This window comes from Macrobrachium nipponense, chromosome 26 (genome assembly GCF_015104395.2).
Source record: "Macrobrachium nipponense isolate FS-2020 chromosome 26, ASM1510439v2, whole genome shotgun sequence".
NCBI lineage: Eukaryota > Metazoa > Arthropoda > Malacostraca > Decapoda > Palaemonidae > Macrobrachium > Macrobrachium nipponense.
In genome coordinates, this window is record NC_087215.1 from 47,422,646 (window position 1) to 47,447,931 (window position 25,286).

Below are 25,286 nucleotides of genomic sequence, written 5' to 3' on the forward strand. Positions count from 1 at the left end.
ACATTACTGACAAATGTCTCTTCTTGGGTGGCTCACATAAAGACGGTGAAACAAAGTTTCAGTATCATAAATGGATCAATCAGAGCTGAGCGACTACTTACATGCTGTCATGAGGAAGCAGACAGTCGTATAAGGCTTCATGGTAATGATGCTGTCAAAGTTGGGAGATTTAATAACATTATCATTGCATATCCAGACACTGATGTACATATTTGTGTCTGCAATACACCATTATATATATTAAATTGAGGAACTTGACTTTGAGGAACCCTAATTATCTGGCCACAGTCAATCTAGAAGTATAGTTCCGGTTCACGACTTGGTTAGTGTAGAGATTGTATGAGTGTTAACTGCTTGTTTATTTATGTTTATTTTGAGTGCCTTATCTCACTGGTGATTTGTATCAACTAGACCATTGGAGTAATTTGTTTTAGTTTACATACTTGTATTTACCTTCTGTTCAGACAATGTTTATGTAGTTAGTGTTTTACTTCCTTCTGTCAAGAGCACACATGTACCCTCTCGGATTTGTAAACAATATTCGTTAAGTAGCCTCAAGTGTTCCCCTCACCATTCTTACAGTTAGGACCTTGGACTCAGATTTCGTATGTATTGCCTGCAATCCAAGCACTCACTGGGTTATCATACAAAACATCATCAGTTTGATATGGAGTATGTCCTGTCAAAATTTGCTCATGTGACAGAGGGAAATTGCATGTTGCCATTTTTGCAAATGTGAAGCCAATTCATTATGCAAAAATTTGCTGAATCTAGAACAGCCATGAACGGCCTGTGAACATCAATGACACCAGCATGTACCTTGACTCACATTAAATAAGTGTTCATTATCCTATTTGTATTACTATTAGGGATGAAGTATATGAATGGAGTTACATGTTACTTTTGTAAAAATAGGAGTTAAATGTTATGAGAAAATACTTTGGTATTTTGATGTTTCAAAAAAAATTATCAGACCACAGGAATACAGTGCATAAAATTTCTAATTTGTCTTTAGAAACCCATGTTAGCCCTTCAGTTCTAAAATAATATCAAATTTCTTACAAAGTGACCATTACCGTATTAAGGCAGTCACCGGTTATCAGCGATCCGGTTTTATGGGGCTTGTCTAGTGTCATAAAATCGGAGATTAATGGCGCCATAACAGGCCGAGTTCTGGTTATTGGCACCTTAAAGGTTCTTATGGTGCGCCATGAGGATGCTTATGGTGCCATAAGGGTGCTTATGGTGCCATAAGGCTGATTATGGCGCGCCATATGGTGCTTATGGCGCTGATAACCGGTTAATGGCACCAAGTTTTGGTCAATGGCTGTTTTCACTTATCGGCACACCCCTGGGAACAGAACCCCCGCCGATAACCAGGGACTGCCTGTACTCTATTTCTGTAATATCATAAGCCAGGACCCAAAATGGATGCCATTTTGTTATTCAATATATGTGTCGAAAGATTTGCATTTTTTCTTGTAGATTCATTTTAGGCCTTAAATTCTGATAGAATTTTATTCAGCATCACAGTTTCCTTTCAAACAAGATATAGCATGCCTACAATTGTAGAACTATGCAACTGTGCTATTTAGCACCAATCCAAAAATGGCTGCCATCGTTGATTCAGTATGGTGGCCAAACAACTGTGAACCCTGACATGCTGCCTCTTAATAAATCCTACAGCGTATCACGAGTCAAAGTGAGGTGACATACGAGTGCACACAGGACTTAAAAGCTCCTAGAGTTGTATTAATGAGGTATTTTCCATCTGGTGAATGGATGCACACCGAGGTGTCTTGCCAAGGGTCAAAAGTACCTTTCTCAGGGGCAGATATTGGTGACCGTACTACATTCCAAGTTCAGCTTTTGTTGTCTGACCTGGTCTCAATTGTTACCACTCTAAGCTCGGAGAGTGATTAAGGTGTCTCTTATTATCCATTCTGATTTCAATGGGGAATCTGGACAACTGATTCATGTTCATTTTGGGCTTAGGTTTTTTATTATCCTGTCCCATGCCCTATGATTTTTTGTGAGAATTCTATCTCTTCCTTGGCAGACTGTGCAGCCTCTATATTCTAGTTTAAAGAATGAGAAATTTTTACATATCTTACCCAATTCCATATCCGGGGCACCTGAAATCCTCTTGGGAATCATGGATGGCAAGCAACTCCTCAAAGGAGTTACTCTCTCTTGGGGTCATCCTTGGTACTGTTCATTATTTCATTCCAGAACTCTAAAATAAAGTTACTGCAAGCAGAATTTTCTTATCAGGGAAGCCTGCATAAACTGAGGAGCCAAGGAAGTTTTATCACCACTGCCTGGAAGTATAGAAAGTAAAGCAAGCAGAATTTCCTATCAGGGAAGCCTACATGAACTTATTGAAACAAGGCAGTATAGGGAAGCCTGCATGAACTGATGAGCTAAGGCAGTTGTATCACCGCTGCCTGGCAGTATATGTATTAGTCGAGCATATATCACTACCCCTAGAAGATACAGACACTTCAGATGGGATTGGGTGGACCCTATCTTGGTCCCCTCCATACATGATTGCTCTATAAAAGGAACAATTATTTAAAGGCTCATAAGTCATGCACAATTGGGAACTACAATCATGGCTGTTTTGTAAACAAGAAATTAGGCTACCCCAATTCACCTTTTCAGCAACTTCAAATTATCTCTCGGTGTTAAAAGAGCATTGTATAACAAGTTTCAATAACAATACGTATTGTCAAATATTATGGTCTTAATGCTAATGCTCACTGTGTTAAACAAGAACAAACAGCATGGCAACTGCAGTATAGCATAGTGATACACTCCTAACTTCTCGGCTTCCAAGAGGCTTACTGGCTCCAAATTTAAACAAATATAAGCCTACCCATTAAATTTTAATAAACAAACTTTTCACTGGATCCTAAAACTAAGTAGGCAGTCCCGGTTATCTGCGGAGGTTCCATTCCAACTGCTTGATAACCGAAAATCGGGCCTTTTTTCGGCATCGATAACCAGTTAATGGCGCCTCTATTAGGTTATGTATCGCCGCCACTAGTACTCTTATTGGTGCTGATAATTGAAAATCGGCAGCAGACAAGCGCCATAAATACTGGGGACTGCCTACTTAGCTTGACTTGTGTGAAGTAGGTGCAAAAAATGCACAGTCACACCTGATTTCTGAATCATAAACTGGGGACTAGTGAACTCTTGGGCAGACCAAAGTGTAATGAAGATGGCGCCGACTTATGTTGTTATCACATCTGTGTGAGTAAGACATAGAGCCTAGGTAATCATTGTATGACAGGTGATGGAGCCCTCCTATCCTGAGTCTTTTATCTTTTGTCACTGCCAACGAGCACTATTCTGGCCAAGACCAACTATAAAAGAATTTTTTGTAATTGGTTGGTCTATTTTATGGAGTCCTGGGGGCACCATGAAAGTGTAACTCCTTTGACGACTAACAGCAGCTACCAAAAATAGGTTTTTCCTACATCAAAACCAGTTTTATGCAAGCTTCAACTATTAATAAAAAAAGTACAATAATAAGGTAAGTCAGGTTGAAAGAATATTTTCAGTTTCTTCATTACTAATACCCAAAAGACAACCTTTTCTTTGCTTGCAAGACCCAATAAATAATTTTATGTGCATCAAAGAAAGTCCCCTTGTAGGCACTGTTTAGGTTGGAGTTTTTGGCAAATTATAAATTCCTTCCTTCAAATGAGTTAATTAAAGAATTTAAATGGCTGTAAGAATTCTTATTACTTTACTCATAAAACCTAATTTACAAGCACCAAAAGTATTCTTATGTAGATGACGAATCTCTGAAGTAAAAAATGAAGTACTGAAAGCTGGAGATGGCATTTTTTTTCTAGCTGCAACCCTACAACAAACTAATGTACTGTATATATAAGAAACGTAGAGCATGGCAATTCATTGTGTAGACCTTGAGCTATTTCCAATCACAACCTAAACCATAAGATTTAATGTGCTTTTCAGATGAATATATCAATGGTGTTTTATAGTTACATGTAATTAGGATATAAGTAAATGTTCTTTTCAGGTACATTAGGGAATCAGTGACTGTTTTCATGTGCACTGAATGCATTTTCAGTTGAATTTGAGGATCAATGGATAATTTTTTGGACACTGTGGAATCATAATTGAATTATCAGGTTTACTATGAAATCAATAAATGCATTTTTAGGTGCACTTAAGAGATCAGTGAGTATGGTTTATGATCATGCAAGAAAAAATTAGGTAAAAGGTCTTTGAAAAGCTATGGACGGATACCCAGGAAAAGGTCATACAAGCAGGACCAAGTTGCATCCATGCTAGCTTAGAATTAAGCTTGTTGTATTTACTTTACATATTTACCTTCCTGAATCTTTGGCACAAGCAAACTTTACTCCAGGTAATTAATATTGTGTAAATAATGTTGTTAACCTCATTTTCAACATATAGCCAAAATTCAAATTAACTTTGCATGATGTACTACAACCTTCATGGCTCAATCTTGCATGATGTACAACCACAACCTTCATGGTTCAATCTGTCCATAGTTTATAATACTAAAGCAGAGCATTTTTCTTTTATTCTTACAGTTGCTTCTGTGACATGAAGTGACCTTAGTGCCATTCTCTTGTTAAGAAGAAGTACAGTACCTTGTGTATTTTATATGAATTGTTTTTTGGAAGTAAGCCATGCAAGAACAGGTCTTCCTGTAGAAATTGTTTCTTAAACATTTTTATGACTTTTTCAAGTAGCATTTAACATGTCATTGTCAACCTGAATAACTTAAATGAGATATAAAAAACACAAAGGAAACCAGTTATATACACTTTATTTTCTTAGAGCGAAAAAACAGAGCATTTGTCACCATGGGAAGGCAACACCATTCCACAGTCAATAATGAATATATCTCTTATGCAGCTACATAACTTTATAGCATTAATCAAGATATTCAGGCCTTCCTCAACCATGCCAAAAGATGGAGCACTGAGCACCATATCAGGGTTGTTTTTGGTGAGAATACAAAACTGTCCTGCAACTCTTTTCCAGAGAAGAAAACCAAACACAGTTCCAGCAAGCCATGGCCTGTTGTACTCCTCTTGGTCACCAAGTCCTGACACAATAGCTCTTCCTCCCAGGCCAGTGTTCATCTCGTAGTCACCACAGGTGACATACTCCTTCTCCAGGTCCTTTTCCCACACATCTAGGAGCCTTGTATTTGCGTAAGAAGGACCAACCTCAGCAGAGCAAAGTAGGCAGAATTGCTTTGATGCCCCAGCATCCTGTAGCAGACGGATCTGTAACTTTCCTAGGCTTGATCCATTCATCCCAAGTTCCAGGAATGCCAGTTTAGTTGACGAATCCATTGCTTGGAAAATGGCTTTGTACTGTCGAGAGAGAATGTTTTGTTTACATAATGTTTTAATCATATGGCCTCTGTTAATAAAATCATCAGTAACATCACTTAAGTATTAAATATTCCAAACTGTAACCATAAGGTTTTGTTTTTTATACAGCCATTGTGGTTGCTAAGTCCTTGTCATTTATACAACTACTGTGGCTGCTAGGTCACTGTCATCTATACAACAACTGTCGTCCCTAGGTCCTTGCCATTTATAAAAGTACTGTAGTTGCTATTTCCTTGTCATTTGTACAACTACATACTGTGGTTGCTAGGTCATTTGTCATTTCCTTGTCATTTACACAACTGCATACTGTGGTTGCTAGGTCCTTAGTCATTTATACAGACACTGCAGTTGCTAGGTCCTTGTCATTTATTCTCGTACAACCACTGGGTCCTTGTCATTTATACAACTAATGTGGTTGCTATGTCCTTGACATTTATACAACTACTGTGGTTGTTAGGTCCTTAGTCATTTATACAACCACTGTAGTTGTTAGGTCCTTGACATTTATACAACTACTGTGGTTGTTAGGTCCTTGTCATTTATACAGCCACTGTGGTTGCTAGAACTTTGTCATTTATATAACTACTGTTGCAGGTTTAAGGTCATTGTTTTTACTTTGGCCCTATGTATATAAAATCCATTATTTCAACCACAGAACTGCCCCGACCTTCGACTTAACCAGTCTTACTCAATACACAAACCATGATAACTGGTACATTAAACAGCCAAAAATTCATGTCATTAGGACCCACCTATTATGCTGACCTTTGATGTATACCTGGTTAATTGAATACATTAACCAGGATCACAAACACCATGACCCATATAACCTTTGGACCTGGCCATGGTTAATAACACAATTTTTTAAAGTAAATTATATTTTTATTAACTATACAAACCTGTGGTTCTTTCTATTAGAATTGCTTGTAGCGAAGCTGGAACACACCATTTAAAACTCTTGAACAAGGTGATTTAGGCAGTAACTACCATCCAGTAGGCATAGAGACCCGCCTGCCTGGTTGTAAACATTCCACTTTGCTTTTCATCCCAGATTTCAGATTGAGGGGTGGCATGAGGTGGGCCTAAAATGTTAAGGACGTCAGGTTTTGTATAGTTAGGAAAAATACAATTTACTTTTAAAAATTGTGATTTGTGTGTACACAATATACAAACCCTCGGTCCTTTACATTAGGAAGACGCTCAGGTTGGAGGGGAGTAAGTCTCCTGAACTGACTGGAGTTCTGCACACCTGGGCTTCTCCTCTACTCCTCCTGGTTAAAAGAGCGAGGAAGAATGCCCTTCCGCTGACAAATTAATCAGAGTATAAGAACTGCGAGATCAGGAGTCAGACTCCTGGAATGAGTGAGGAATCGTAACTCATACAAAAAAAGGCTGGGAAGAATATTAGGGGTCTTAGGCATTGAGGCAAAGATCAGAGAAGGGTCTACCAGTCTACCGTATGCCTAGTCTCTTCTTCCGCTCTTGCTAGAGGAAGGAGCGGGATTGCTCCTATGATTCCAATAAGAAAAATAGAAAGGAAGCTCGATGTGTAGACTTACCACTTCAGATGCCAGCCCAGCAAGTGTATGTTCGAGTACTATTCTCAGCCCAAAGAAAGAGAAGTAGAAGGATGTGGGAGGAGGAGAAGGAGAGGACAGTTACTCTCGAATTCTTCTTACCCCTAGAACCGCACATGATGATCTGTCCTCTTAAAGGAGTCGGGTAAAAAAACAACTGGTTGAGCAGCCACCACAGGTCCAAGGAAAAAAGGTTCCAAGGACTTGTGGGCAAAGACCCACAGGTAGAAAGATATAAATGTGGTCCTGATGAGACCGTGTCTACCTTCCAGTCCGACATATTCTTCGAAATGCGAGGAATGGACCAAACCATTGACTTTGTGCGTTCTCGGGCAGATTGTACAGGTGACGTTCATCACCAGTTGCAGAGTAGAATATTGATCATCATTTTTTAAAACCTACTGTGAGACCTTACTTATAAGTAATGTTTTACACTAAACTGACGTAAAAATTCATGCGTAATTGAAGACGGATCTTAAAAAATGAGAGAAAATTATTTAAAACTTGGGCAGTACTTGTGGAAATCGTGAGGAACATTACAATAAAGAATGAAATATGGCGAGAGAGAGAGAGAGAGCGCAAGCATATAGGTCTATCGATGGAAATACTTGATTCATTATATTTACTTTGAGAGATTGAGTGATAATATTTTTTTCAAATGTGTTTCAAAAGTGTGGAGAGAGAGAGAGAAACTTGGAAGAGAGAGAGAGCGAGCAAGCATAGGCCTATCTATAGAGATACTTAATTCATTATATTTACTTTGTGAATTGAGTGATAATTTTCAAATGTGTTTAAAAAGTGGGGGGAGAGAGAATGAGAGCAAAATCTGCTTACGGTAATGTGATAGACTTATATAATGACTACGTGCGGGCAAAAGCACTACCACGCCACCGAGAACGAGATGGGTTTATGCAGTCTCCAAAACAAAATATACCTGTGCGCGAAAGAGTATTTCACGTGGGAGGCGGCATGAACTTATATTATCTCTTGCGGTGTCGGGGTGGTTTAAAAACGGCTTCACTGCCAGTCCTGGAATTGAAAGGTCGCTGGTTCGCGCCTGTCGATCGCCAATTCTATTATCGCTTAATAAATTCCCCCTCGGTTAAGCATATATGAAAATATATTAATTCTGAGGTAGAGCGAATTAGATATTAAAGGACATTTGTAGTTTGATATATGTATATGAATCACGGTAATGTGATAGCTTGTATCTTATGTTATATTAGATATATATATATATATATATATATATATATATCTATATCATATATATATATTGACTAATGTATGTAGTATGTATGATATATATATATATATATATATATATATAATATATAATATATATATATATATATATATAGTTATATATATATATATATATATATATATATATATATATATATATATATATATCACACATACAAGTGTATATATACATATACACACACAAACACTAAATGTTTTCCATTCTGGATGGGAAACAAATATACGGTGAAAAGTGTTTGCAAACAGTTTAAAGACTGTTTGCAAACAAACATCCAGTTTAGTGAGCCTTCAAGGAAAGTAGCGGTAGCACCCTACACAACAAAGTAATGATTGATCTGAATCATCAGTTTAAAAAGTATATGATATGGTACAAGGGATCATGAAAGATTCAAACCTGGCAACAGATGCTGAATGTTTCGGAGTTCATTACGACATCTCAGACGGAGTCGAGATATCAACAGCCACCTTCTGAAGGGTGATATTAAGGAAGGTCCATGCAAATCATCTATCCTTTTCGCCAATGTCAGAGTAAGACGATATGTGGTCTTGAGAGACAACATCTGTCTGATGATTCTTTCAAGGACGTGTGAAAAGCTCGAGATAGGAACCCTAAATGAAAGCCAAACGCCATCTAGAGACCAGAGGTCCCTGTGATGGCAAGGCAGAGAGAAGTTTCTCATCAGTAGTTGAACCTCGACTGGGGAGAAAAACTACTACTTCCTGTGAAAGACGAGGCCGAATGTGGACCATGTCTTCACAACTGAATGGGAGAGAAACAACTCGCTATTCTGACCTTGTTGCGAACAATGTTCCTCTCTCAACAAGAGGACACCACAATGGTGTCTCTCCAGGCAGTCTCCTGACAGGATCTGTGATCCTTTACTCTCTGCAAGGCTTAACTTCCTTGAATGCATCATTCTTGAAGGAATTCTGTCTGATAGAGACTGTCCCAATTTGGAGTGGCTCTTCTACCCAACACCAGACATCAACCTGAGGGCTATTCTGGTGCTAATTGAAGAAGGACTTTGTCCTTACCCTTTCTTTACCACAGTTTGTTTTGGGGTACATATATATATATATATATATATATATATATATATCTATATATTTATATATATGTAAGACATAGGGATTTGATTAATTTAATAAATATATTGTTCGTACGTTCTCTGTAACCTATGGAATGTGGAGGACAGTGCGAGGGTAACGACCTGAGAATAGCTGATCAATGAGATTCTAGGGGATGGCGTGAGCTAAAAAGTGCTTAATTCAGGAAGTCAATGTACGGGGACAGTTTATGAACTCTTCCCAAAGTGCCTTTGTGAAACTAGATGCAGCTAGAACCGTGAGGCGCTATCGAACTGTGTGTTCGTATGTGCGTGTGCGCCTCTTCTATTCATAATGTATCACTAGCCAAGTCTATGGGAAGACTTGCACAGACATTCGGGGGAGGAAGGCGAAGCCATGATGGCAGATGCCAAAGTGTTTTTTTATTTATCAGTGAGTGATATTCCGGTTGGAATGGGTAAGTGTTACCTTTACTTTAGCCAAAGAGGGATGGCTTGTTTGATATCTTGTAAGATGTTCCATTTTATTAACTTTGTCTTTAAACTTGTGTGTGTACTTACCGAGATGTGTTCTGTATCTTTGAACAGACGGATCTGGATTTCGGTGGGACAGAGTTCCCAGGGAGAGGTGTGGACTTTTGGGTGACTTGACAATGAGTTGTTTTTAAGTTAGTCTGTAAGACTGGATTACTTAGTTAATTGATTTAGTTATTCTTGTAAATAAACGTTATGTTATGATGCAACTCTCTCATTTTCATTACCTGTTAGAATGGAGAGAAAGAGGTGGAGAGAGAGAGAGAGAGAGAGGGTGATTCCTTGGAGAGAGAGAGCGAGAGAGATGGGGTGATTGCGGGAGAGAGAGAGAGAGAGAGCCTGTGTATGTAATGGGTGTGGGGGTCTGCCTTCCGTTTCGTGTCCACGCTTACCTTATGAATACTGGGGGTTCTTCCCCCCATGTTATATATATATATATATATATATATATATATATATATATATATATATATATTATATATATATATATAAGTAAAAAGTGCATGTTCAGAAGAAGAATAGCTGCCTTTCTCTCCCAAATGAAATGTTCTTGGATTTAACCACCTCCGGCGCACCAACCGTCCCACACGTCCCTCCTCATGAAAGCGCTTCTCCTTTAGACCTTGCTCCTATGTTTTTAAAATACTGCTCCACGAGGGGATTTCACGAGCAGGCTCTTCATCGAACAGGGAAGGTGGTAGTTTAAAAATACGGCCTGAGTCTGTTCAATGGTAAGACAGAGAGGTTGCTCTCAGTAGTTAAACCTCGATTGAGGAGAAACAGTACTACGACTAAAAATCTCTCTCTGAAGAAAGCAACGCTCTGCCCATCACTCAAATCCAGAAGCCAAGTAGCCAGCCAGTGTATTTCATGTGGAAATATGTCTGGCTGATAGAGCTATTGAGTGCAGTACATAAAATTACACTAGAGTACCTGCATGTTAACCAAAATAGGAGGGAAATGAAACCCTCTTCTTCGGTGATAAATGCCAATACTGTGATGTTGTTACTCAACAACACCACTGGGTGTCTCAAAATCAAATCCCAAACCTCTTAGGGGGCCCAAAAGGTTGCCTTGAGTTTCAGGATGTTAAGACAACCATCCTACAGGTATGCACATATTACTCAAGTCAGTGCATCTGTTACCAGACATATGTCGCGAAGAGAATATACAAGTATATTCAAAAGGTTCCTGTTGATCAAGCACCACCCTAATTCCCTCCTTATTATTCGAGACAGGAAAAGATTAAAGGCTGTTAGCAGACCACCTTCATTCTCTAATGAAGAGAGCAAAGGAAAAGTTATCCTGAAGGTAGGCTTCTATGGCAACAAAAAGACTCTGAAGACGATTAGCTCTTAGCCAAACTGGCTGTTCCCGAAAAGGGAACACAGGAGAAGTGGAAGTTCGATGGAAGGTGACTGACGCCAGGAAGGAAACAGATACTTCATGAATGATATCATCTTACCAGGCCTCGGTTATGTTGCTGTTCAAGTCCAGAGACTCGACAAGCAACCCTTCATCGAGATACCAGCAAAAGATGAACCCCCGTTACGAGCGTAATCTTTCCTTCTGCCCCCTTCCTAGAAGAGAAACAGAAGGTTGGGTGTTTCTGCAATCGTCCTTCGGAGCCTGGGACTTCTTAGGGGACTGAAGAAAGTCTGGCCTGACCATAAGGTTGAGTCAAATGGTTATGATAACCCAAAGGTCTTGACCAATACCTAAGGGACAAGGCAGTCACCCTGTCACAACACTTGACTACCACAGTATCGGTCTATTCTCTGAAGAGAGAGAGGCATAACCATGTAAAGGACTGTTCCTCTGGGTCAAGACGACTTGGGACTTATGAATCTTTACCGAGAAGCGTGACCAAACAAACATTCCGTTTGTTACCAAACCTATTTTTTTCAGTAATTTAATAAATAAAGTAAATGGGTCATACGTTACGTGGCCAGTATAATCATTCCTCTTCACATAATTTTTTCTGAAGTATCTCTAGAGAAAGAAGACTGAAGAGCAGCACAGAAAAAAATACAAATGGTTTTATACTTGTGTAGAGGATTTTTACTTTTCACGCTTTTATTTCTAAAAACACCAACATGGTTTCTTGGTTACATCCATTTTTCACTTATAATTGTAGTAAACAGCATCAGAGCATATAATGCATTCGATGATTACTGCCCAGAAGCGTAAGGTGAAATGATGTACCCTAACTTCCCTTCCACTCAAGTCGCCACACTCAACGCCACGAGTGAGTGTTGCCATGTAACTTTTTCATCTATTTCAGAGAGAGATTACAATTTTGTTCAATACTAGACTTTTTATCATCTATATATATGAATGTATGTGTGCATATATACTGTATTCACAGTATATATCAAAATGTCTGAATCTAGGTAGTCGACAATAATGTTTGTTTTGCTTTATAATATGCCTGGCAGTGTGTACCACCTTCCCGAGCCCTCCAATACTGCTCGTTTTGCTTCCAACCCTTCAAACCGAAATTACCAAATCATAAGAGGTCTGGAACTGAGAAGTGGAAGGTTGGTAGTACATGCATACCACCTTTATGGACCCGGTACTATGCAATAGTCTTGAATGGTGGTACTCTGTGTACCCCAAAACAAACTGTGGTAAAGAAAGGGTAAGGACAAAGTCCTTCTTCAATTAGCACCAGAATAGCCCTCAGGTTGCTGTCTGGTGTTGGGTAGAAGAGCGACTCCAAATTGGGACAGTCTCTATCAGACAGAATTCCTTCAAAAATGATGCATTCAAGGAAGTTAAGCCTTGCAGAGAGTAAAGGATAACAGATCCTGTCAGGAGACTGCCTGGAGAGACACCATTGTGGTGTCCTCTTGTTGCGAGAGGAACATTGTTCGCAACAAGGAAAACAGCAACAGACCCAAGTCCAGATGAAGCAGAGATAGAACCATCTGCAGTCAGCACAGGACCCCCTCCAAAGTAAAGAAAAATTGCTTCCTTCGCAATAACAGAGAAGAGAGCTTGATTGGGTGTTCTAAAATTCTGAATGAACTCCTCACAAACAAGGAATGGACACCCCTACAAAAACCCTTGTCTCTCCTGGAAGAACAAGGGCCTCGAGCAGTGAAGGTATTCACAGGGGGGAGTTGCAGTCCTATTCCAGAGATCATTGTGCAGACAAATCAACACATAGATCTCTGCCAAATGAAAATCGAGGGTATTCGTATCCCAAGGAAAAACTCTTGAGTTTCCCAAAGGCATGACTCCCAATTTTCTCCCCTAGAAGGGAGATCTGACAGGACCCAATGAAACTTTTCTGGACTACTTGAGTGTATGACAAGACGATCCGAGGATTGATCTTAAGTTACTAACCCTTGTAGCCAAATTCCAAAAAAGAGCAAACTAATCAGAACTCTCTCTGTCCGCCTTGTGCCTCTCAGAATAACCAAGAGGATTAAGAGAACAGGTAAGGGGAAAGGTCATTCCTACCTGTCCTGCTAGAAGAACTAGCAGGAGGGGTAGATTGAGGGTGATCACCAACTTGTGATGACTGCAGCACAGGAAAGGAGGGTGCTTATGCCATGGCAAAGCATCAACCCAAGGAGAGCAGAAAGTTTACTCTGACAGAGCCGAGCACTCGATTCAGTTGGTCCAAGCAGCTCGAACCGAATCGAGTGAGCTAAGCAGATCACCTTAACACGACTATGGGTGGTAATAGTCTGCTAAGAACTATCGCTTTCCTCTCCTATGCACTAGTCTCCTTCGGGGCCGAAACCCCTCTTGAAGAAAGTTCAGAGGGATTCTATGTCTGCTATCCTATGTGCTCGGACCCTAAGGTCCAAGACAAGGATGGTACCTGACCAAGCACTTAAAAAAGTGCTGCTAGTGTCAAAACGCCCAAGTGTCTCGACACTTCTTCATTCTGTAGCTAAACAAGACTGGAGAACGAACTCCCCCATAGTGATTGAAAAACACCCCAGATTCCATAAAATCCTGGTCAGTCGATAATGCACCTGCTGAACGCTCACCATTAAAAAAATCTGAGCACTTGTCGAACCCTCGAAGTTCTAAGAAATTCAAGCGCTCGGCGAGACTTCCGAATCTCATAAAAACAATATTCAAGAGCAGTCTTTTATCAACTTCCGAGTGCTCACAATTCCAAGGAATCCAAACACCTGAAATTCTAAGGAATTCAAGCACTCGACGAGACTCCCAAATCTCGTAAAGACAATCATCAGAAATTACCTCTCTCTTTCATTCCGAGTGGCTGTGATTTCAAAGAATCCAAGCGCTTCGCGAGCACCCAAAACGCGGGACCCCATAGGAGAATGCAAAAGAGTGGTAGTGCTGGTAAGATAGACACGTGAATGTCTTGGCCTCTGCCTGAATTGGGATGGGGAGAGGAATCTGTCAGCAACTTGGGATGCTCACGATTTGTTAGAAACACAAGCACCCGACACAGCACCAGTCTAGAGGCAGAACCTCTAGAACTGATGACGGGAATGCAAACCGAAGCTTGCGCTCCCACAGCTTCTGAAACACAAAACCTAGGGACATTTGAATCAGTTCCCGAGCCTGCAGGTTGGGAAGAGCTGATGAGAGATCGAGGAGGCAGGCCCTTAGAAATCCTGCAGAAGGACTTCTTTAGGGGGGAAAAGACAGCCTTCGTTTTCTTTGGCCGAAGGGGGCCTATCCGGTTTCCTGGTACCAACTCGAACCTCAGAAAAAGAAGGGACGGGCAGTGGAGGATGACGTTTCTTTCACAGAAGAGTTTTTTCTACAGGATGTTGATTTGAAAACGTCAATAGCAGAGGCAGAGGCACAGCAGAAGCTGCCCAACGACTGGTCGTCAGGGCAACAGTAGCAATCTAACAGATGGCACAGCAGGGGAACTATACACACACACACATGCACGAGGCAGTACCACGGCATACTAGTGTCACTGGTACTACACTCAGAAGGTTAGGATAACCAACAGTGAGATATCCAACCATCTTCTGCTGTGTCCTAGACTAAAGCTACACTGTCAACCTGAAGAAGAAATTAAAATTAAAATTACTAAAAGAAGACTCCTCTCATTCTGAAGGGAACTGCCCTCCAAAGCAGCGGAGACCCCTGAGAATGCCACCCAATAGCCAACACCAGGCCCCCACCCCCTCCTCGTTCGACAAGTGAGCGAAGAGGATGAAAGAGAATGAAAGAATATGGGGAGAGAAAACTAAGGGCGAAGACTCCGAAGTTTTCCTCCCGGCAAACTCTCTGACTGCGCAAGCGGTAGGAGCAGCATATCATAACAATTATAAAATCACGCCCTTATCAAAGGGAAGGATGTGATGGGGGCAAATGTTACACCCTTGGCTGCTGACCCGGGAACACACTCACACTGGGGGAAGCCGGTCTGCAAGGCTTTCACAAGTCGTGGATTTGTAATTAAAATATCAAATTTAGTATATTCAAAATATATTTCAGAAATAATAAAAGAAAAGATCCTACAGAGAAAAAAAAAAAAAGTTTTACGACAGTCGGGCTAGAGCTCACGAAAACTTGTCTTCATCACATAACGGCAGAGAGCAAAGTGGAATGTATGTTTACTTTACATCCGGGAAGGTGCTGCGTCTCGCCGCCTCCTACCGCACGGTAGTTACTCCCTAACAACCTTGCTCGAGCGTTTTGACGTCCGCATTCCAGCTTCGCCGTAAGCAGTTCCCATCCATGTAAAGGACCGAGGGTTTGTATATTGTGTAGGAACAACAGTCCTTTAAACAGGTATATAAGGATCAAGCCACTCTATTGATACATAAACCAAGGCAATCAATACATTAATTAGGGTTATAGTAGAAGGTTTGCCCAAGGGTGATAAGCACCCTAAGACTTAGAATTGTATACCGTATATTACACAAGCCCTGTGCCTACATTGTATTGTATATACTACCTACCTAAAACCTACCTCGACGAGACATATGTTTGCAGACGGGGGTGCTTCTTTTCGTAGGTGATGGACAAACAGTTTGCTATGATCTGGAGACACAGAGACTCTGGCATACCGCGCTCCTCCCTCACTGTGCTGAATGGCACACACTCTTCCTTCGCCAATAAGTGACTTCAGTGGGTGCCCTATTGCTCTGAAGGTTTCTCCCTTTATCAATTAAAAGGACCGGTTAAGGCAGGTTAAATGGGAAAATCAAAAGTTAAGGGGGAAAACCAGAGTAAACAATAAAGTTTGCCTTCTCAATCGTAAGCTGTGGTATTAAAAAAAGTACAGTTGGGGGGCATGCCTTGGATCTTTGTAAATATATACAGTATTGTAAATAGTTTTCTTTTTCCTTTACAATTATACTATACTTGACAAGAAATGGAATTTGTCACTACAAAATTCAGATTATAAATTGTACCAAATTGGTATTAGACAATCCCATCAAAACAGATTTTACAACCTATAATTTGTGGTGGAAAACAAAACACAACATGCAAAATATTGATATAAACTACTACTACATGTGTGAACTAAAACTAGAATTAATATGGCCAACAATACCATGGAAGTCATATGGTATGATGAATATCTAGGTTAGAGCTTTGTTTATGACCTCTGAGCAATAATATAGAGCAGCTGAAGCTGTTAGAATGAACTCTTAGCATAATAAGTGCTGTGTACTATGCTTTGAGTAGAAAGGGCTGAACGGGTTACTAACTGGATACGAAGAATGGGTCAAAACATTAGTTTAATCTCAGTGAGCTACTACATTAAGCACACAATGAAGGCGGGTAATGTTAAGGTAAAATTCTACCGTCCACGGCGATTACACATAAACTTGTGTAAAATGCTTTGCGCACAAGACAACCCATACTGACCGTGATGAGGACCGGGAAGGATTCAGCAAGATTCATCGCAGCCATCCTGGGAATGAGATCGATTTCGGTGCGACCTAACCTAGGGGAAGACAGCAGCACCTCCATGCCATCGGCCTCTTCTCTATCTTCAAAGTACATCATCTCGTCCTTGCTATGCTACATGGATTTTCTGAAAATGCATTGACACATTTAGAGTTGTCTGTGACTTGTGACTGCTTGATCACAAAATGGACTCGTAAACAAAGATGCTGTTGCTTTCTTTCACACTTTGAATTGATTTGTCTGATCAACTGAATATAATCATAGTCGCCTTTCGAGTCTGAATGAAGGATCAGTGGCTTAACTACTTGGGGTGCAGGAGGGGCAATGCACTAGGGCCCACTGTGATTGGGGGCCCATAATGTCTTAAGAGATTGATTTGGTAATATACTTGTAAATATGTTTAGGTAATAGAAAAAGTGAAAATATAAATGATAATAATGATGATCATCATAGTAGAGCTTTAAAATTTCTTTGGCCGCAGTATAAAACGAAAGAATTAGCTTGTCTCAGAAGCTACTGGGAAAGTAACACAAAAACGATTATATCCTACTCGATGGTCATCGCGACATGACTCACTAGTTGCTTTAAGATTTTGCTATTTAGATGTTGTATAAGAGCTCTCAAACTAAGTCTTCTTAGTGAAAGTCATAGTGAATGAGATGCTACAGGTAGCCTACTGAAGAAAATAGAAAAATTTGAGTTTATATTCCTGGTTGCCACACAAACAAAATTACTAGAAACAATAAATGAACTTCCTAAGGCATTGCAAAGTCAGATGATGCTGGACAAAGCAATTCATTTGCTGAAGGACTCTGTTGACTCTCTAACGCAAATGAGAGACAGCTATGAACAAGTAAAAGAAGCAGCTGAGAAGCTCTCGAATAAATGTGGTGTTGAGCCAAAGTTTCAGCACAAATGCATCAGAAGGGCCAAAAAACATTTTGATGAATTATGTACTACAGATGAAAGGTTTCCGGATCCAGAGTACCACTTCAAAATGAATGTGTTTTTGGTTGCATGGACATACTGATCGCTTAACTAAATCAAAGATGTAAAGATCTAAGACATGTTGCTGAAAATTTCAAAACAATCTTTCCCAAGAATTTACTTAATGCATCCGATGATGAGCTATATAACGGAGCAGTAACTTTAAATAAAATATACAAGGAAGATATTTCTACAGTATCCAGCTCAGTTGTTGTCTTTCCGCCAACATTTCAGATCACATCTTGAAAACATTACTACAGTTTCTAAACTATATGCTATATTGATATATGAAAACAGCGTCATGGGTTCAAGCTTTCTTGAAGTCCTAAATGTAGGTAATCACTTTATTTCTAACCATCCCTGTTACAGTCGCAAGTGTTGAACGATCCTTTTCAAAGCTCAAAATGATCAAAACTTATTTGAGAAGACCAAAGGCTCAAGAACGATTGAGTGGACTGTCGATTATATCGATTGAAAATAGCATGGCAAGAAACACAAACTTAGAAGTAATAAAATCCTTCGCCGAGATGAAAGTAAGAAAGGTTGACTTTTAATATTTTGGTAAGTTTTTTAGCATTTCAACACACGCACACACACACAATATATATATATATATATATATATATATATATATATCTATATATATATATATATATATATATAAATATATATGTATATGTGTGTGTGTGTGTGTGTGTGTGTGTGTGTATACAATATAGATGCATATATACAGGTATCTATACACACCAGACCTACCAACCAAACCCCCTCACCCCATTCCCGCATTTGCAGGGAGTCTCCCGTGTTTCGAAAAATACCTCCCCATTCCGCATTGCGTACTCGGATTTCCCGCATTTAGATAAAAATCTTCGCAATTTATTGTTCAGTAAATATAATCATTTCTTCAGGAAGGTTGCCAAGCTAGTTCTGACCTTAGGTAACTCACAGTAACGCTGATGAAAAAGGGTGTTCAGTGTTGTCAATAAGAACTTCACCTCTCAGAGAGCCAGTCTTAATATTGAAGGGACACTAGAATCACTTATTGGCTTTAAAACGAATGAGGTCGTCCATAAGGCTTGCTATGAGTATAAACCAAAAGTGAATTACTTGTGAAAGCTAAGTCAGCAACATGTGCATATACCCGAGCACACTCTGATGTTCAAAAATGTTATCACTCTATCATAGTCTGCTCATAAAATACATGCAATATGTACTAAAACAGGCTATAAACAGCCATTTTGTCATATGGATATAAATATTTTCCTTTAATTTTAGTATATTTATTCATGAAATTATGCATCTTTGTTCTTAGTATAAAATGCAATATATTGAGAATTATTGGATGAAGGTTATTAGAGTAATGATATTTTGCCTTGGATTTAATTTTTTTTAAATCTCCAGCATTTTTTGTTTCTTTTATAATCTCCAGCAAAAGTTTCGGGTAGGGCTGACAAGTCTGACACACCCATAAATCGTATAAATGTAGATGAGTGTGTTTTGGTTTATTTATGAGCATTAGTTACTGTTAAATCATGTAATGGCAATTAATTTTGCTTTTCAAGATAGAGGTCCACTCAAATCATTTGCACCAGGTCCTATAATAACCTGGTTTCCGCCACTGTGAAGGATAGGCCCTATGTGCGGTAAACTTACGTAGCAACTTTCGAGTCAATTAGCCCATGATTCCTTTAAAACTTGTGGCCTTAAATTACCATTAGTTCAATTACCCAAAATGAAAAAGGTCCTATAAATGTAATTTGCAAGATTATAAAAAAAAACTATGCCATAAGGAAAGCACAGAGCAAAACTAGACTGAAAAATAACAGCCGAAATAAAAAAAATTAAAAAGGTGACATGCAAATTTTAAGAAAAAATACACAATTTCAATAACTCAGCATAAAAAATCTTACAGTTCTTTGTCGATTTTTCGCTCTGCTTTATCTCTTAGTCCCGAGACCACAAAGGCAACGTAAATAATAAACCTCTGCTTCATCTTAGCTCCGAGACAAACAAAGGGAAAGTAAATAATAAACAATAAGATTTCAACGTTGTTAAACTTTATTCTTTATCAACGGCTTTGTTCCTGTATTCTTCAACCATAACAGCATATAAAGGCAGCATTTCAAAACCAAAGTTATACAAATTACCATTTCATCTATTTCTCTATAAGTTTATGTTCATCTATTCTTATTTCGGAATATTAATCAATCAATTAGATGGTACTCATTTTAATACGTTCAAACATTCACTCAAGAACTGACAGTAGTATGTACACACGCAACCTGCATTACAGTATATTTTATTAATTCGGTACAAGCTATTATGAAGCGCGTGGATGAGTTTTTGTACACGAATTAACTCGCATTTGCACACGGAGAGAGAGAGAGAGAGAGAGAGAGAGAGAGAGAGAGAGAGAGAGAGAGAGAGCGTTAACTTCCAATAGTAGGTACAGTCATGCATTAAACCCTCGAAAATACGTCACTAATAGCAAGATTCTTTCGTTCAATACCACGCGATAACATCAAGTATCGTAATAAAAAAGAACACGCGACTGACTGAAACCTCGAGAAACGATACGAAATCGACCGGGAAGCAACGACGCCAGTGACCCACATTTTCCCTTTCTACGGCCTTGAAATTCCGCTCCTAACGAAAGTCAACGTCACAGAGAACAAACGATTCTGACTCACTCCGGGTCTAAGCAAACTTACTCTAATGATAAATAACGTTGATACTGGCATATCATTCAAATAACCGTCATTTTGTAACAGTAAACTTCCATAAATTTATACCAGGATGTCACATGGGTCTTAGTTGTCAATAAATGAATTTTGTAGAGATTCACCACGAGAAACAATAGGTATAAAATTAAGATTTAGTTTCCTTTACAACTTACGTCAAACTTCGATATTCACTTCCGAAGTTACTCCCACTTCTATCTCACAACGATGACGGGATAACTCCCTGACAAACACATAACACACGAAGTTTTACACGACACAATTAAGAAGAGTTACCACCACAACTTCTCTAGTCAGATCCCTTGATAAGACTGTTCGTTCGTCGCCGTCGCTGCAGCCTGCGAGTGCGAGCTCAACCCTCAGCGGATCTGTAGACACTAATTCATTTCCCTTTATTCGAAGACCCGAATAGTCCCGGGGAACCCCTAGACAAGGGGGAAGTCGAGAACCGTTAAACCAGATGGAAAGAGTTGCCAGCGATTATATACATATTAACACGGTGTGACCGTGTGAATGAGTAATTCGTGATATAAAATTAGTTACTTAAATATTCGTTACCCCTATAGTTACTGATATATTTTTCCTAACATTTAATTTAATTATGTCAAAAAGGATTACTCTGATGTTGGTTCTTTTCACAGGTGATGACCTAAATGCGTTTTGGGATTAAGAGTATTTTGTTCATACACACACACACACACACATGTAGAGATAAAGATAACCTCGTGGACAATATATATATATATATATATATATATATATATATATATATATATATATATATATATATATATATCCCCTTCGTACCCAGCCCTAGGTAAAGTGTCCAGAATACTGGACACTTAATAAACAATCCTCTCAGCTGAAAAAATCAGTAGTTATGGCATATAAATATTCCATCTTCTATGAGAGATCATACGCTCCACACCATAGAAGTTTTAGACATTCACCTCTGAAAACATGGCGTCAGCATACCGCCAAGTGACCAGAAGTTCCGTTTCTTGGAAACATCTGAAGTTAAGGGTAAATTTCATGACCTATCACGTCCTATTTAATACAACAGCTGCTTAAAATTCTCAGTGAAGATCCCTCACACATTAGTGAGTACGACCAGGACCACAATGTATTTTTGATAGGTGTTATGGAGACAGCTCTCGTTGGAGTTGGAGTGTCAAGTATTCTTGACGTGGGCTTCTATTAATTGGAAATTGATTTATATTTAAATAAATTGTAAACTGCTTCATCATACAAGCTATATTTTAAACTTAGAACCTAATAGATGCCTTTAGAAATTCTTTTTCTATATCTTTGTAGTGATGAAATGATCATACAATCGCATTTAATCTGTGATTTGCAATTTGAAGAAATGCCTTGCTGGGAAGTGTGCAGAATTTTGGACACTGGGCCTCAGTAATACTGCGATTTTCCCTCTATTAGTTAATGCTGGAGACTCATTGCAATCAACATTTTGCTATTTTTGCTTAACTTAATATGGTTTTAATAACTCACTGAGAAGTTTTATCAATAATTACATTAACAACATAGAATTTCATTTATGACTAAGTTTTAATTTAACTAAATAAATGTAAGCCTCAATAGCTGTTGAGTTCCTGAGGCCTTAATATAAAGACATTGTTTGGCATTTAACTGAGAGAGAGATCTGTAATAATGATTCAGATGATGAATAAGAGAATTAAAGGTAAATTTGGACTTTAACAGAGCTATTCAAATTCTTCCCCCCATTCTCTCTCTCTCTCTCTCTCTCTCTCTCTCTCTCTCTCTCTCTCTCTCTCTCTCTCTCTCTCTCTCTCTATTCAAATTCTTCCCCCATTCTCTCTCTCTCTCTCTCTCTCTCTCTCTCTCTCTCTCTCTCTCTCAACAGTTGAGTTACTGAAGTCTTAACGTCAAGACATTATTTTACATTTAACAGAGAGAAAGGTCGGGGTGGGGGAGAATTTAAATACCTTTAATTTACTTATTCACCATCAGAATCACTTATTACATATCTCTCTCTCTCTCTCTCTCTCTCTCTCTCTCTCTCTCTCTCTCTCTCTGTTAAATACCAAATAATGTCTTTACATTAAGGCTTCAATACCTCAAAAGCTGAGAGAGAGAGAGAGAGAGAGAGAATTAGCTAATTTGTTAAAGTCCTAATTTACCACTAACTCTCTCATTCACTATCAGAATCATTTACTACAGATCTCTCTCTCTCACACACACACAGTTGCTGAGCTATTGAAATCTTAACGTAAAGATATTATTTGGCACTGAGAGAGAGAAAGAGATCGGTAATGAATGATTCTGATGGTGAATCAGAGAATTAAAGGTGAATTTGGACTTTAACAATTCTCCCCCCACCCCAACTGGAAAATGCCAAATAATGTATTTATATTAAGGCTTCAATAACTCAACAGCTATCGAGGCTTATACTTACAATTAATTAAAACAAAACTGGGTCATAAATATAATTATTAGGTCTCTAATATGTGACACGTGAAATAAGCTGCCACCAGGAATTGTAAACGGCAACAGTGTGGAAGAGTTTAAAAGAAAGCTAGACAAAACCATTAGGACACTGTGAATGCACAGTAAAACCTGCTCCTACAGATAAATGAGCACACGATGTCTCCTCGGATGGACTAACAAGTCTTTGAGACATCCTAATCCTTGTAACTCCTTGTAATAGAGCATTTTAGCATTTGCACTCTTGTATTATTTTTCATGTGAGTAATTTCAGTAAAAAAAAAATTAAACATTCGAAGTTTTACTTATCCATGAATTTTTCAGAGGAAAAACTACAGGTTGCTTTCTTAGTCGAAATTGGGTTATTTGTAGTGATTTATTCCACAATCGTAAATACAGTTCATTCATCTCTAAACAAATTTACAGCAGGTAAACAGCAACATCTCAGTATATGAGAATTTTTTTTCCTTAGAATTTCATTTTTCATTAGTGATATCTTATATATCTCATGATGTTAGCGATTTCTCGGTTTCATTATCATTCAGATGTCGAAAATATGCCATGTATATTTCGATAATCTTGCCATAATCTGTGCATTGAAGCCCAATGTCAAGAAATCTGGACACTATAAAAGGCTTCATAAGGCGGAAACGGGTTACATTTGATCCTTCTCGTAAGGTATGCGCAGTTATTATACAGAAACCTTCATAGGCTGCGAATCTCAACAAAATTGGAGAAGAAAAATTTTTGGGGTTCGAAGGGAATATATATATATATATATATATATATATATATATATAATATATATATATATATATATATATATATATTTAAGGGAGGGGTGCAGAAGGGGGGAAATAAAAATAACTGAAAACGACAAATATTAGTGTCTTATCCATAGTTCTTAAGGTCATTGAGATTAATAATGACACTCCCTGTCGCGAAAAAGGTAGGATCCCCATTTTAATGACAAACCTTCCACAACGCAGGTTATTTAACAAGAAGAAGAGCGTCAATCGGTTGGTGATGTGGATACGTGAGTAACAAAAATAATGAATGCAACTAAAAGGTTGCGGTGAACCAGATTAATTAGAGGATGAATTAAACTAAGACAAAATTACCTTTTTGTAAATAATTAATCAAAATTTATCCGAGGTATTCAGTAAAAGAAACAAAAGAACTGCCCAAGGCGAAAACGACGAAATTATAGCGAATCCGGGAGAATGCCTTAAATTGAATTTAATTAATGAAACTTCAATCGACCCTTGATTGCAATGTAGATTTATCGTTTTCAATTCATGATAATACATAGATGCGCAATAAAAAAAAGTCCGCGTTTTGGCGTCACCAAGTTATAAAGTGGGCCAACACCACATCAGAAGGACATTCTGTTTCCAGAATGGTGAGGTAAGGTAATTGCAACTCTCTCCTCTGATCGAGCCAGTTAATAGTTGAAAGATATGTGCTTGAGTTAGATTTATCGTGGTGCATCCGTCTCGTATTTGAATTGACTAGGTCATTATCGCTTTAGATGTGTTAGCTATTGTATCAGGGACCCTTTTGCAAAAGAATTAATTGTAATGTTTTCTATTTTATGAAGATTACCCCCTTCGGGGACTTAGTTTTTGCTATCCGACTGCATGGCGGCTGAATCCTCGTTATAATAATCCTTTGGCATTAGATTTGCACTTACGGGAATTGTAACTAATTGTAGTATATGGGAATTGTCTGTTTTTCAACTTGAATAGTTTATTTTTTTTATAAATTTGTGAAAATTGCTGACCTTGTCTGTTCAACCCTACCCTGTGTAGCTGCTGCTTGGTCCTTTACTATCTTGTCATCGGCCCTCAACATCTGGGCAACGAATCTGTGATAAAATCGCAACACTCCCTATGCCCTACAAGTCCAAGTTCAGCCCCAACAGGGAGAGGGGGTGTGGGAAGGGGTGCTTGTAAAAATAACCGAAAAAGACAGATATTTGTGTTTAACCCATAGTTTTTGAGGTCACTAAGATGAATAAGGACACTCCTGATGCCCTTCAAGTTTAACCCTGATAGAAAGGGGGGGGGGAGAAGGAGGTGGGAAGGTGGTGACATCTAAAAATAACTGAAAACTACTGATATTACTGTCTAATCAATAGCTTTTGAGGTTGCTGAGGTAAACAGTAACACTCCCAATGCCCTTTAAGTCCAAGTTCAGCAGCGATAGAAAGGGTAGTCAGAAGGGGTAAAAATAAAATGTCAAAAATTATGTATATTAGTGTCTAATCCATAGTTTTGATATAGCTGGGTGAACAGAGACACTCTCGGTGCCCTTGAAGTCCAAGTTCAGCCCCAGTAGGAATAGGGTGAGAAGTCATGAATATAT

General features: G+C 38.8%; 1 protein-coding gene across 4 annotated transcripts in view; it reads right to left on the minus strand.

Moving 5' to 3' along the window:
• Positions 1 to 4,816: 4,816 nt before the first annotated feature.
• Positions 4,817 to 25,286, minus strand: part of LOC135200261 (uncharacterized) — a 31,839-nt gene continuing 11,369 nt past the window's right edge. For 2 of the 4 annotated variants that reach the window (XM_064228742.1, XM_064228744.1), the window contains 3 exons: positions 16,687 to 16,855; positions 15,782 to 15,970; positions 4,817 to 5,390 (listed from right to left, as the gene is read on the minus strand). In XM_064228742.1, the coding sequence (XP_064084812.1) occupies positions 4,842 to 5,390; positions 15,782 to 15,970; positions 16,687 to 16,827 (879 nt within the window). In that variant the 5' untranslated portion in view covers positions 16,828 to 16,855 and the 3' untranslated portion in view covers positions 4,817 to 4,841. Of the gene's footprint in view, positions 5,391 to 15,781; positions 15,971 to 16,686; positions 16,856 to 20,611; positions 21,093 to 25,286 lie in introns of those variants that run through there. The other 2 variants (XM_064228743.1, XM_064228741.1) reach the window with 2 other exon arrangements.